The sequence below is a fragment of the Orbicella franksi genome, chromosome 6 (genome assembly GCF_964199315.1).
Source record: "Orbicella franksi chromosome 6, jaOrbFran1.1, whole genome shotgun sequence".
In the NCBI taxonomy this organism is placed as follows: domain Eukaryota; kingdom Metazoa; phylum Cnidaria; class Anthozoa; order Scleractinia; family Merulinidae; genus Orbicella; species Orbicella franksi.
This window is the reverse complement of record NC_138150.1, coordinates 27,387,089-27,402,852: the sequence shown is the minus strand read 5'-3', so window position 1 is coordinate 27,402,852 and position 15,764 is coordinate 27,387,089. Positions and strand designations below refer to the sequence as shown.

General features: G+C 39.5%; 2 protein-coding genes across 2 annotated transcripts in view; both read left to right on the top strand.

The window, feature by feature from the left end:
• The window catches only part of LOC145488937 (uncharacterized), a 59,000-nt gene extending 52,097 nt beyond the window's left edge, over window positions 1-6,903 (top strand). Inside the window, exon 9 of the mRNA XM_081467792.1 lies at window positions 6,432-6,903. Coding sequence (XP_081323918.1) covers window positions 6,432-6,796 — 365 coding nt within the window. The 3' untranslated portion in view covers window positions 6,797-6,903. The remainder of the gene's footprint in view (window positions 1-6,431) is intronic.
• LOC145488939 (uncharacterized) overlaps window positions 1-15,764 on the top strand; it is a 63,711-nt gene that overhangs the window by 35,893 nt on the left and 12,054 nt on the right. The gene's annotated exons all lie outside the window — the stretch shown is intronic.

Below are 15,764 nucleotides of genomic sequence, written 5' to 3'. Positions count from 1 at the left end.
GTGAAGGATGATCCCGTTGAAGCCCTGATTATCCCGTTGAAGCCCGGATTTTTTTTTTCAGGCTTCTTCTTTTCAGTTACTTAAATTGGAAAATTTTAACGAATCCCGAGCTTATTCAAAGTCCATACAAATAATTGTTAGAACCAACATTTTGCACAATACATCAAGCAACAACCCCTCCTTCCCTGAATTGTGCTAAAGATCGGTGGATTCTGACAACAACAAAGCAAGTGACGCAAACGTCCCACTCCTCTGAAATCAATAAATTTATTCACGCTCTGCCGAAGAGGAACTTACCTCACTAATGAGATCTTCTTGGAATCTTACGTGATGGACAGAGGCAGCAGACAATTGTTCCGATTCTTCTGTAGCAGGCGGTAACTGTGGTAGCTCTACTATTTCCTCTGCGAACTCCGCGGAACATGAAGGTTCGTGAATCTGAGGCTCTAGGTGAGATGTCGACCCCGGTCCGGAATCTTGCACATTGGAATCCGCTTCCGTAGAACCTGCATTTTTGAGATGGGCACCACGGCATTGCCTACAAACCCCTGCGTACAAGAATAAACCTAAACTGAGTTTTGGTTGTATTATGGGTTGTTAGTCTGTAGTAACAGGCTGGATGGATCAAATTGTTTGGAGCCTTTACCGAAAAATAAACAGCTTGCCTGCACGTATTTAGGCACTCTAATGTATCCTAGAGGGAGGGATTTTACCGGGCTAGATTCTAAATAGGTTTGTGCCGCCATTCCTAGCCAAAAGAGGGCCAGAGGGCCCCGCCTTTAAAGAAGAATAATATTGCTGAAACCGAAACCTCTGCTTCTGAAAATGAGGCCGTAAATCTGACCCTGTTGTAGGTATTAGTGATTAGTGCCCTAGAAAATACTAGAAGTCCGCGCAGTGTCATAGGCCGGCGTAGGCCATCGCTAAATTTATAAGTAGCGGCAATGCCGGTAAGAATTTTAACCAAAAAACTGACTCACTTTTTCAATGGACTAACCAGGCGCTCATTTTCACGCCCCTTCCTAGAACACTAATTCGTAATTGACACCATGCTCTATATTAGAAGGCCTCGCCCTGAGATTTAGCGAAAAAAAAAATCTGTATAGTCATTGCAGCTTTTGAGAGAATTGGCCTACCTCACGCCCCTCATAAGAAAAATTATCGATTAGCAGCAGGAGCCTATGACCATGGGCTCCTGTTAGAAGGTAATCTAGCTAACATACAAAAAGAAATTAAATATCATACCCTATAACTCAAAACTAATTTCTTACAAGATTTTCCATCCTCCCCCATCCCCCTTTCCCACAAAAAAAAAAAAGAAAGAAAGAAATCCTTTCCCACTCTAATATTGCGTCTATTAATAAAACAATTGATTAGACTAGTGTATTAGTCAATCATTCGCCCTGTGTAAGGGAATTCGGATTCCGGAATCCGTGAAATTTTTCTTGTGGAATCTGGAATCTTGGGCTGTGGAATCTGGAGTACTGCTCAAGGAATCCGGAATCCCACTAACGATTGAAATTCGGAAGCCAAGTTCCACTGACAGAAAGGGGAATACAATACCTGGAATCCGAAATCCACTGGGTGGAATCCAGAATCCAAACGGTCTTGATTCCCTTACATGGGGCGAAATCACCAAGAAACCAAAGCATGCGTAATTACCGTATTTACATTCAGTGATCACGCTTACCTGAGCCCACGGGAACCAAAACGTCCCACGTTTCCTTTATCTCTTTCGACATTTTCAAATTCACCCCTCTGGATACTTTACCCTTGCAGCGACCATGCAGAGGATGCTGGCACTTTCTTGAAGGACAATATTTTACTCCATGTAAAGCGCGATGCTTTGGGCAAATAACCATATCCTCACCCTCCTCATCAAACAAACCGACACGAGCGAGTATCAGCTCTCTCTCAGAGGCTACACATGATTGTGTTGTTTGTAATTCTCTCAAGTGCGCCCTTACATCACTGAAGCAAGAATTCAAAGGAAAAAACTGCGTACGATCGGGGTATCTAGTTGATACATCACACGAACTAGTACAGTGCACAGCAAAAGAGCAAGAGAACTGCGACATCGTTTTAACGAGAGACCTTTTCACCTCTGCATCGTATGCCTCTAACTGACCGGCGCAGCCGTGAGGAACACTTTGAAATATCATCCATGCACGTGCACGCGTTTTTGCAACCAACAGTCTATTTATAGAAAGCCTGTGAATCTCAACAACCTTTTGATGTATCTGCCCTATTAGGTCTATTACATATCCTAAGCCCCAATTCAACATTAAGTATCGCCAGACCTTTATGCATATACTCCAATTTTAAAAAGAAAAAAAAAGCAAGTAGATTCGTGCGCATCAATTTGTATTTTTAGGGCGAAAGTTTGTTCTGTTTGTAGTTATTGTGGAAGATCGAATCAAGCTATCAAATTACAAAGATGTATGCGCTTCCCAGGAAGTAATTTCCAGGGATTATCTTACAGCCAGCCGCTTTACTCCTTTTAGGCGTATTAGGCAACCAACATTAAGTCGCAAGCAAATCAAGTTATTTTCAATAGAGCGAAGACTTTTTGATAACGTTTTCTGTATCAAGATGCGAATCATGCGATGTCAGGCGTGCAAGTTTCAAGCAAATGTATTATTCCCTTAGTACACGAACAAAAGCAAATTTCATTATACAGTCATTCTAACGTTTAAATACAGACATTGTAAGCATTTTGATAGTGTTCTCCGGACACGCGTGTTTGACTTAGCGAAGAGTAAGTCCTGTCACGTAGTTCACTTCTACAATATAGAAGCCATCATTAAGCCGCCGATTGTTATTTTCATGGGCCTTCGAAATCGTTCTATTTCATTAAAGTTTATATTGTGTAAGCGCGTTATAATAAAAAATGAAAAAAAAAAAAAAATGACGTGGTTACCCTGTGGTGGGCGAATATGTTTTTAAGCGATTAGATAAAAATGGTTCTATTTCATTAAAGTGCATGGTGTGTAATCATTTTATGGCATTTTCTGTCTGTTGCTACTTCATTATTACAGACTAAGCGCGTTATAATGGAAAAAAAAAAAAAAACATTGAGGGCGGTGGCTACCCTGTGGTAGGCGAATATTTTTTTAAAGCGAATAGATAGAAATGGTTCTATTTCATTAAAGTGTATGGTGTGTAACCATTTTTCGGCATCTTCTGTCTGTTGCTATGTCATTATTACAGAATTAGCGCGTTATAATGAAAAAAACATTGACGGCGGTGGGTACCCTGTGGTGGGCGGATTTTTCTTTTTTAAGCGACTAGATAGAAATGGTTCTATTTCATTAAAGTGTAAGGTGTGTAACCATTTCGTGGCATTTTCTGTCTGTTGCTGCGTCATTATTACACAATTTGCGCGTTATAATGAATAAAAATTGACGCGGGTAGCCTGTGGTGGACGAAGTGTTTGTAGCCCTCCTGTGGAATAGTTCAGTAAGTGCCCAAAGATTTTTTTGCAGATAATGTTAGTATGAAGTTCCACCTTTTAGACGATATGCTCCGTTTTTTGAAGCATGCTCCGCCATTGGAGATATTTTGGCCTAAACTTTGCGTATTTTTACAGTTTTCACTATTAGATGAGAAGGGGGTCTTGGATGAGACCACTTGTGTAATAGGAATTAGTCGTAGAAGAACAAAACGTAGACAACAGATTTTCTTTGGGTGGGACAACATTCACTTAAAATTTGAAAAGATTTGGTTGAATTCTCATAGCGGTAGAGCTTTATACTTTTGACCATTTTTTTGGTGATTTTTGGTCATATTTGTAAAAAAAGACTAGGGGGTGATCAACACCCCCCGGTTTTGACCAAATTTCCTTAAACTTAGACTGAAGTAGTTTTGGGTGGACCCCTTCAAACTGGCCAAGTTTCATCGAAATCGGTGAGATAGCTTGTGCCGCCCCTGCCTGGTCCTATCGTGGATGCACTCTTAATGCTGTGTGTAACAACACCCGGGGATCCTATGACTGTACTTGCAAAGATGGATTTTATGGAGATGGAATAAACTGCACTGGTAACTATTGCTATATGTAATGTGTTTTAATTAACCACAGCGAGGAAATTACAAGCTTGAAAATTGGGCAATACACAAGACGAACTGTAAATGACAAATACAACTTGACTGCTCGATTTGAATGGATATTTACAAGTGCGAGATGGAGGCGAGCCGTTGTTGCTACCTGAAAAAGCCAGATATGGCAGATCAGTTACCGGTTTTGATATTTAAAACAATTAGCTCTTTATCTAAGTGGGAGTCTGTTTATTAGAGTACATCATGGTGCTACGTCATCTTCAAATTATGACGCATGCGTATTGATGCCCGCTGTAATTGGGGACGATGACTTAACGATTGGAGGCCAGGTTACCGCTCTATCGCGGAAGTGGGACGCTTTCCATTCAATTTAAAATTCGGGAACTTTCCAAACGGGTAGTGATGGTATGGAAATTTCTATGGAATGTTTCAGAAAAATCCGAACGTTTTTTAATTTTCAGCATTCGAACCATTCAACCGAAAATTCAGGAAATTTCAGGAGAAAAATTAAGTGGAAAGAAAATTCTCATTGAGGAATTTTCTAAATGCTGTTCCTTTCGTCACCGAAAATTTCCGTAAATTCAGAAAGGTGTTTCTGGTCGGGTGGAAAAGCATCCCGAGCTGCCCGTTGCCTCTGTTTGATAACGAGATTTGGCCTCGGCTATCATTTGGGCCTGGGCCACCATCTTCAAGCCAATCAACTCATTTTCATATAAAAGTTTTTGAACGAGGACTCGTTTTGACACAGAAGCAAAAGGGAACTCGGAAATAGCCAATAGCTAAATTTCTAGTTTTCTGGATGGTTTCCGTCAATAACGAGTCAGATTTTCCCGTCGTTAAATACGACACAATAGACCGATAAATTTGAGACTTAGTCGTCGTTCTTCACTTGATTCTTTCCCTCTAACACAGTTTCCGTCTCCAAAATTAATTCGGCTAGTGTTATGTCTTAGTTGTATATAGGGCTTTCCTCAAGTTGCTCGGCAACTTTTTGGCAACTTCTTGTATTTCGAGCAACTTTTTGGATTCTGAACAATTTCTAGTTTTCTACTAATTCTGAGAAATCGGAGGAGACTTAGTGCTTAAATTGGCCTTACTTCCATATTTCACAATGTTTTAGCAGACAATTTATGAATTTTCTGTGAAAAAGGAGCTAGATCATATTCCCCTCCCTCTGGGCCATTTCATGGGTGCAAGATGTATGGAGCCGGACTGCTAGGTCAGCGATTTTTCTGAAGAAAATTCAAAATGGCGGGCGAAGATTCACACTCGACCGACTCGAGTGTCTCAGGTGAAGAATTTTTACAAGGTTACTACTGATGCCTAGTCTTTACTCATACATTTTTTGTTTTTAATTGAGGACAACGTTATTTAGAAACGCTGGTTACGCCGCAAAATTGCAGAAAAATGCGTAGAAATCTTACTTCTGTCGTACAATTTGCATATTTTTGCATCAGACCAAATAAAGGAAGAGAGCAACAGAATTTTTTGTTTGTCTTTTTTCTTAACAACTTTTGAGCAAGTTTCGTTGGAAAAAGCAACTTTTGACTTGTTTTGAGCAACTTTTGAGTAACTTTTTGAGAAATTGCGGGCAACTTGTGGAAAGCCCTAGTTGTATCATCCTTTTAAGTTAGACTTTTAAAACTACAACTTACAGTTCGGTTCCTGAACTCTCCTTTCTTCCCACCCCATATAATTAAGCCCCTATATGAGGCGGGAAGAAAGGAGAGTTCAGGAACTGTACTATACAACTTAAAGAAAACTTGCACTGTTGAACAAATTATTCATTAAATTGTTTAAGATATATTTGCGCATTTTAAATGTTTAAATCTATTTGAAAATTTCAAATCACTTTGGGCTCTTTCCAGAGCGCTGTCATTTTGAATCATATTGTCACACCTGGTTGGCCATATAACCAAAATGAGAACATTACAAAACCTAACCTAACCGCTTGATTGGAATACGGAAAAGATCTATTTTGGCGCACGTAGGCAAAAATAGTGACTGTAAATTGGTACAAAACGTCAACACATTTTTTTCACTTTTCTTTACTACTGAGGCAGCGCGACCGACTCATTGTTTATGGCACTGGTCTTAATTGGTGTTCCTGTGGTCAAGATTTTTTCCCTTTCCATAAGCTGGGCTTGGTCTCGGTACCTCGGTTATGTCTTCCAAATAGCCCGACTATCCCTGAAAAGCCCTATTGGCAAGTGGTCAATTACGATGTTATTTTTTTTTCTTTACTTGCAACAAATTATGGGTCTTGCCACATTTCTAACGTTAGATGGCAATTTGGCGCCAGAACTACAGGTTTTAGGTACATAATTTGTTACCAATCCTGAACTTCGGACTGTTGATGCTCCTTAATTACCCAGGATTCAATGCTACCTTTACGAGTCTCAGAGCGAGTGGAAAAGATGGTCCAACGTCACTCCGTAGTCACTACACAGATCAGGATCATGACGGTCAAGTTACACTGTCCAGCAGTATTCAACAGTGGACTGTGCCGTACACTGGTCAATACAGAATAGAAGCAGTAGGAGCAGCAGCGGGGTATGATAACTACCAGGACAGCGCCCAATACAGAGGAAGAGGTGCCAGAATGACTGGCACTTTCAACTTATCCAGAGGAGAAATGATTCAAATTCTTGTTGGTCAAGAGGGAGGAATAAGAATCCACAGAAGGATCCGGAGTTCTGGAGGTGGTGCAGGAACCATGACGATATTCATGCGATTCTGAAATTCGCAGCAGGGTATGGGTTCTAATTTCCGGTGGGTTGTGTTACGAGATCGAAAATTCTGTCATCGCTGTGTAGTTTGCGGTAATCGACCTGTCACACATCTCACCGCAAGAGTAAAAGAAGAAGACCAGACAAGAAATAGTCATGCATTGCGAATGGTTAATTATTATGACAACGATAATAACATTTAAGATTGAGCGCCGGAGAGAATGGTCGTATGTGAACTATTATCCGTATTCAAGAGTGTTCGGATACTACGCAAACCGGACGCAATTTCGAGTGAATTGTCTTACAGACCGAATCCTATAACTACCGTTGCAAGAACAGTTTATCCATGGTATTGTTGAAGTTTGCACCGACATTACCAAATCGATCACATTTGGCGCCAAGGTCGATGGACCTCGATGGTTTGGCTCGGAAAGGAAAAGGTATACGGTCGGTTTCCTTTAGTTCTGGCATTCTTGCTAACCCAATTCGACGGTAAAAATCTACAAGGCGATGAATGATCGTTTCAGTGGAGTTCAAAACAATCAAACTTTGATAAATTCCCTTCCAATCGATGAAATGGCGGGAACTGGTGAGATTTCCGCCTACTTGCTCGAGACGCCGCCACCTTCACCAGAAAATATAAAGCGTGTTCAAGCCCTGCAATGTCGAAGCAAGTCTGGTTAAACAACCGTTGGAAGCCTTGAAAGAGTTCGAAAAATGCTAAATGGTCCTAGGATCGATCCTGGGCTGAAAATGAAGTGAGTGTAAGTCCTCATTGCATCACAGCGAGTAAGTCTATTTTGTCATTGTCACCAAAACACAAGTGTCACAGTGAGTGTAGTTTCAAACACTACGTAATGGCTAAATTAAGCATTTTTTTTGCCCTGCCTATTCAAGGTTACACATCTATTGAATTTTGACCACTAGATACACTTAAATATATTTTAAATGTTCATTTTATTACTAATTGATTACTAATTTATTATTAAAATATTACTAAACTTGAGAATTTAATTTTGATTTGGCACCAAATATTGTTAAGCCTCATCCCTGAAGCAAGAGAGCAGCTTAACCTCTCTAGGCTGTGGTTCTGTGAGAATTTATTCTCCGGGTGTTTCATATGGAACTAACCGTCAAGCTTATTTAAATATACTTTCATGCATAATTTTGAGGATTTAAATTTTAATTGTGTTGACACCTAAATGATATTGTTTTGGCTTAATCCCTGAAGCAGCAGAGCAGCTTAGCCTCTTTAGGCTGTGGTTCTGTGAGAATTCATTCTCCGGGTGTTTCATTGGGAAGAAAAAGTCAGGCTTACTGAAATTAAACATTAATACATAATTTTTGATCAATGATTTAAATATTAATTGTTTCGATACCAAAACAATATTGTTTAGCTTAATCCCTGAAGCAGCAGAGCAGCTTAACCTCTTTAGGCTGTGGTTCTGTGAGAATTTATTCTCCGGGTGTTTCATTGGGAACTAACAGTCAAGCTCATTAAATTATACTTTCATGCATAATTTTGAGGATTTAAATCTTAATAGTTTGCCTGGAATAATGAAATACAGTTGTCATTATTAAATGTGATTTATCTGAGCTGAGCAGAAGAAAAATCCAGGAAACTGAGAGATTAGTGTACCATTAGTCCCTTTAATATCTTTTATGCTGTCTGACGATGTACTTTTCCAACATAGAGTCCCACAGTTAGTATCCATAAGTGAAAGTGTCCAACACGGGACACCATAATTTATTAGTTCGCAACACTCCCAAGTTTCTCTACCTTGCCCTTCTCACCAATTATTATTTCAGAGAGTGAAGAGAGGCTTGCTTTGTAGTTTTCTTTTTCTTTGTAGCTTCCAGGGCAGCACGACCTCACAGCTGAGGAGACGACCCTTTTCTCGTTCGAGTGCAAGCGACTTAAAGGGGATACGAGGCTTGACAGTTTCTCTTTTTTCTTATATCATCACACGCAAGTCGCGCTTTTTGCTCACCTCGCGCTTGACCATGTTGACTGTCTCTTTGCCAGGATAATTTAAAATGTTCTACATTTCTCGGCCCTGGTAATTAGAACGTGATGGTGTCAACTCGTTGTGCGGCAATTTTCTAAAAATTTGCGGCACAATTTAAGTACTTAAAAGTACTTACCGGGAGCATTGGGATTGTGCGTAAAGCCGATTCCCTCCGCTACTTCTGTCAGCCGTTCCAAATACTGCAGATCACGCTCTTTTAGAAGGCGAGGATGAACTTTCGGAGCTGTTTTATTTGGTAACGAAAACTCAGTTCTGCTTGGTGTATCATTTCCAGGTTGCTTTGTGTCGAAATGTTTCTCTAATGACTTCCTTATTTTAGATTCCTTTTAACAAAGGGGACATGTCACGTAGATCTAAGAACAAGTAGAGCCAAACTTATGATTTCGTCACTTCTCCAAACGAAAATCTCTTGCTGTACAAATCTTCGCACCAGAGATCTTAACTGGTAAAAGGGGACTGAGCCGTAGGAGCAGTATTTACCGCTATAGAAAGGTTTGTAATGTCCATTAAGTGATCAGTCTATCCAGAGTTCCGGCCAGATTTAAAGGCTATTGTTTAAATTTGTGAATAGAATAGCACGCCGTTATACTTAGTAAAACTACCTGTTGAAATTCTTGTTCTTACTTTATTTCGAGCGGTTCGTGTGCCATATTTTGCGAGTTGTTTTGAATGGAAAGAAGCGATTGCAAAAAAACTCGCTCCTGACGAATCAAACATTAATTGAACACCGAATTTATTAAATTCCTGCGATGCCCAAGGACACCGTGTTGTTTTGTTTACAGCGAAGAAGCGTCCTCTATTAACAAATACATTTACCGGCATCTGAAGCGGCAGGTTTTTCAATTTATCCGCTGAATAATCTCTGTGTTTTGCCTTTGCAGATAAATAAGAAAAATGAAAATGTCTGTTTGTGCCCTTGTTTTTGAGCCTGTGTTCATTCGATCAACTTGACGGGTTCGTGGTTCTGTTGTCAGATCGCGGTCTGATTAAATTGATTTCTTAACACGTCTCTTGCGAAGAGGCGTCAAGGAATTTCATTCCCACTGTTAAGCTACGTGTCGAATAAACTAGGACCCCTGCCGATGTTCTACGGTTCAACCGTAGAACATCGGCAGGGGTCCACGATTTCAGATCCTCATGAATCTCGTAGTGTTTGTCGTGAGAGGAAGCGATACGCCTTTGATAGTGGCTGGAAGAGGTGGAGGCCTCAGAGCTGTGACATCAAGACACCAGGGATGTGATGCTAGCACAGAGACGTCAGGGAATCCTGGGTACAACTCATGGTCAGGAGGCAGCAATGGACACGGTGCAATGATTGCTGATGATAAGCCGTCAGGTGAGAGTAAAAATGACAATGATTATATTCACTTCACCAAAGTCAGTTTCCCTAACACACATTTCATTAGACCGCAGTCGATTCATCGGCTTTAATATCTATCTCAAAACTTTCTTCATGTTTGGGAAAAGCATTTGTTCATCGGGAGTTCAACTTTAGCTGTCGAAATACACTTTATACACTATATATATATATATATATATATATATATATACACTATATACACTATATATATATACACTATATATATACACTATATATATACACTATATATATATACACTATATATATATACACTATATATATATACACTATATATATATATATATATATATATATATATATATATATATATATATGTCTGGATTTATGAAAACGGTGTTAAAGACTGAATCAGGTGTTTTTTGATTTTTTTTTTTTTTTTTCATTTCTTTGTGTTTTTTTTTTTTTCTGCTTTCGCTATGACAGCAGCTTGTAAATCTTACCTAGCATGAAATGTAGAAACTCCTTGCCGCCTGTTTCATTTATTTAGGTATTTTTTTCATTATTTATCGACCCCCCCCCCGCCCCTTTTTCAATTTGCGTTAAGTTTAGCCCAGGCTACACTCGTCTGAATTCAGTTCGCGCGGTGACTCTGACAAGGAGCGGCCGATTAGCGTTCTGTATTTGCTGTCTAAAGGAAGTCTGCCCGAGGACATCATTAAGTCCAATGAAGGCCCAAGTCTAACGATTTGCTAGTAAGCGTCGTCCATTATCGTACCTGAGGCGGGCCTGAGGACATGTGTAAACTGTACGGGTCACATTTAGTCCCATAACAGAAGGCCGTTTGCCCTGTGGCGATAATGTTGTGCTTGCTTTAGACAGCAAAAATCTTTCGCCACATCAATTTAGGGCTTAGACGTGCAGTGGACTAGACATTTCTAGCTGCTGTTGGCGTCATTTGCTTTGAACTTTGATGTAGCTAAATCTGTTGAAATCTGGATGTGCCATTCCGCGCTCGACAAAATTGAAGTACATCCGGGACATTGCTATTTGCGAGCAAAACATGGCCACGAGGAGAGAGAAGAACATGAGTTCAAGCGCTGATCGTGAGTAGAATTTCCTTGTTTTATCAATTTTAGGCGTTCTCGGTTTAGCTAAGTATCAGAACTGTCTGTGATTCGCTAGCGCGGAAGAAAATTATTTGCGTGGCTTCCGGGCGATAATTGACGTAACGACAACATGTTGAGTGTTCGCTTACTGCTAACTATGGCCTAGTTTGTCTGAAGTTCAATCGATTCTCGATGTAGGAAGCTCTTGTTCAGTCCATTAAGGACGATGCAGGCCTTTAGAAAGCGATAGCTTAGCTCTCCGCCGCGGTTTTGATATCTGTACGTCCGTGTTGATTTAGACTCCAATTTCATGTTAAAAGCACTCTTAATTAAATTGTACAATTCATGATTCAACGAAAAGACGGTGAATTTAGTCTTCCTGGCCTCAAAAGGCATACAGGAGAGTTATTTGCTGTTATTTGAGCTACGATAAGCCTCGTGGAAAGCTAGCTCTAGGACAGAATTGTAGCAAAATAGATTATCAGTGACAAGTCAAATTCTATGGCTATGTTTTTGCGAATCCGGTCAGATATTGAAATGAAATGTCACGTAACGGCTACTTTTTGGCTGAAATATAGAGGTAAATAACCGATTCCACTGCTTACCATGCTCTTGTTAGCGTGACTGGCTAATTTAACCCACAGTAAAGACATAATGAGGTCATTTAGGTGAAATCGCAGAGATTAAGCCTGTCTAAGTTAGTGCCGCGGCGAACCAAATGATCAATTTAAGCTCTAATTTAGTTTTGTTTGGCTCGTTCGACTCATTTGCAGCGACTTTAAAGGCTTGTATAGGCATGGTATGGACTCTATTAAGATTACACGAGGTAGATAGCACTCTCGGTGCGACATGGCCATATTTATGTACATTTTCTAACCGTTGTTTCAAAAACATGCCCGCTATTTTGGTGCAAAGTCTTTAACACGGTTTTCATAAATCCAGACATATATAGGCACAGGGGATTACTTGCTGCAGGTAAAATGCTTTTTCCATTAAGTCTGATGGTAAAGTATTTTGGTACATCTCCGTTTTGTGCGTTTAATTTTTATATAGATTATTTCCTGCCGCTGAGTTTTCGATAACTTCAACGTTCTCCAAAAAAATAAAACGGGTCGTTTTCTTTTGACCAGTCCACATAAGCCGTGTTTACTTGGTCTGCTCGGAGATACTTGCAATAATTCGTGTAGACTTGCTGGTCGGTTGATGCCACGTTCTAGCTAACGCATGAATACATGTATTCTTTATGATTTGTTTTGCATAAAGTAACATCTCTCTTGTAATATGAACGGAATAGTGCCAATCTAGCTAGCAGCACTTTTTAGGTTTCCTTTGCAAAAGCATACATAGGTATTACGCTGGCCGTTTTGGGATTGATGTTAGAGTAACGTTAGTGACTTTGTTTTGGCAGTTTTTAACGGTAATGAAGCGGTGCAGATTTTCTTAAGATATAATATTCAATAACTGGATCAAAAATCAGGTTTGAATAAGGAAATTCTTCTTAGTGAACTCCAAAAATGATGTAGTGTGAAGTCGAGCAATATATGTGGGTTATTGACCAAGCGTGAGGTCAAGATGGCTGAATATTGGCCAAGTCGGCCTTTTTGTGTGTTTATGGAGCGAGACGAAGTCGAGGTCGATATATAAACACGCAAAAATGAACGAGGTAAATATCCAGGCATCTTGACCGAACAAGCTTGGTCAATAAAGGATTTATTATATGAAAAAAGAACACTGTTTTTTTTTTTTTTACGGGATACAGCGGGTAATTCCGAGCGGGCAAGATAACGCCAATCACAGCACCTAGCCATGTAAATATATAAATACATAAATTCTCCTCACTGGTCCCTGAGCACTTCTCAGTAGTAGTAGGGAGAAGTTAATAGGTGGCCTTAAGACACTCAATTTGTATACAGGTGTCTTTCAGGGCTCATGTTTTGTAGATCGAGTTTGAGACTTTTCAAATTACAAATTGAAGGACAAAAGCCAACAAGAGAACTTAAAGTGGAAAGCTACAAAAAATAAGTCAAATCAAACAAAACAGCCCAGAACTTTATGGAGTGACGGTAGAATTTCGTTGTGATTTTAGATTATTCATTATCATAATTTATAATGATTTAGGGCAAGATGAAACGGATCCTGTGCTGCGATTGGGGCTATCTTGCCCGCTTGGAATTACCTGCTGTGTCGCGGAGGAAAAAGTGTTCTTTGAAATATATGTTTCATTTGTTTTAGTGGCATGCTTGTAAACTAGGTAAGCTTAGTGGTTGTATAGCTAAGTGCATGACCACTATAAATAAGATTTACTTTTACTTTACTTTTATTTATTTATCTAAGAATCTGTTTACAACCAGGCATAAACTGACAAAATTGAAAGCTGTTAAGTTCATTGGACTAAAAATGATCTCTACACGAGGGTTACTTGTAAGTTTCAAAGTGGACGCTTGTTTTAATTTTTACGTTAGATCTAGGCTTTCAGTTTTGTTGTTGGTTTTGAATGAATTGTTGAAATTTTTCCCGCTAAATAGTGTAAACGATATAGTAACTCGTAACACCATCATAGCTAGTACTGGAAACTCTGTATGCAACTGTCAATAAAAAAAGTTGTCCAGTCATTTGTTTTTGAAATTTTAGGGTGCTGACTTTTGTAACTTCGCTCACTTCAATACAATCGACGCTCTCCTTAAGACCGCTCTTCTAAGCGACCAGCTCTGGTCGTGACCTACGTTGTAAAACTCCGTTTGAACTGTCACCCAAACACTGTAATAAATAGATCTCGAAAGTGACCTTTCCCTAAGCGACCGTGACCACTTTTGGCAATTACCAGCTGGTCTTTTTCCTGATTCGCCTGCGTGTGATTTGCGTAAGTCAACACCGTGATAAAATAACCACTTCGTGATCAAATTTACAGTGATATAACATATGAAGTGGTAATCGTGATTCCTTGACTTTCAATAGCTATTTACATTTTGCAAGTTTTATTCTATTTAGATTAAAGTTCTCGTAAGTGATCAGCATTAGTTACCACCACTTTTTCAAATACCCGAAGTGGTCGCTTACGAGATCTTCGACTGTATTTGAAAACCAATGAGAATATAAAATTTCAACTTACTTCTAAGTTGAAATGGTATATATTACTGTACTGAAAACTAAATGGCTCCAACAATTGACTGTTTCCCCTTTGACCGTTTTCTTATTGTAATTTTTTGCCTGCACAAACTTGAGGGTGGTAGCGGCCTTATGTTATTGCACTCTGAACTCCTGATCTGAAGGTTCGGATTAAATTTCCTTCAGACAGCGTGCGGCACTCTTTTGCGTATGTGCGATGATCCGACAAAGTTGGCCTCAGTGAGGAAAAACCTGTTCCACTGACAACAGTAAAACTAAGTTAACGGTAGTAACAGTATTTAATAAATTATTTGTCATTTGTGGAAGGTTTTCATGGTATATTTTGTATTATTTTGTGAAGATCATAGATAAATGTTCACGAGAAAAGGTCAGCAACGAGGAGGCTAGCTCATTACAAAGAGTCAAAGGCGAGAAAATTACGCTTCCAAAGGGAAGAGATTACTGTTAAGCCGCACGAGGAAATCTTAAATTCTCCCGCGCTATACGTGGTGCTTGGTCGTACAATTTCTTATTGGTTAAAAACCTTCCAGTGTCATTCAAAGCCGTACGTGCAGATTACGTGACAACTGTGCGCCATTTCCGAGTTACCTTGTGCCTCTGTTTTAAAACGAGTCTTCGTGCAAAACCTTTCATATGAAGATGAATTGAATTTTCATGAAAGTGAATCTTCAGGCGGAACTCATTTTCGTATAAATGGTTTCGCACGAAGACTCATTTTGACGCAGAGGCAAACCTCAACTGGGAAATGGCCCATTATGATCTCGGGATTGCTGTCAATACTGATGTTCAAATATTATTTTACTGCACGTATTAGGCAATGGAGGCGGCATTGTTTTGTTTGAGCTACATTAGAATTTAATTCGTCATTCTATTATTCTCCAACCAATCAAAACAAAAGAGAGCAATGAGTTCATGATTCGCGTCACTCTCAAAACCCTGCATATGACATGAAAATACTGATGTAGTACGACAAACAGCCCAGCTAGTGTCGACGACTCCGAGATAGCGCGCTTTTTTATATTTTATCGGACACAGGTAACAGCGCTAATCAAGTCTCCTTTTCTAAAATTGAATAAAGAATTTCGTGTTTTCACGTTAAACGCTAGAACAGTATATGTCAGGTTAATTCAGCAACATCATCGTCTTCTTATTTGGAGTACAAACATGTCATGACAATACGTCAACATCATAGCATTGTTTACCATGCAAAAAAGATTTATCCACCAACCATAGTTCAGAGGAGCCTTTTGTTGCTGTGACCACCAATGATTAATGTGTGACTTATTTCTGGAGCCGGTGGTTTAACAGATTAACAATTTAAGTGGCAGTCCCGCTAAAAGCAGTAGTATATGGTGTAGTAGACAAATACCGTTTCGAAGAGGAAGAAATATTTCCC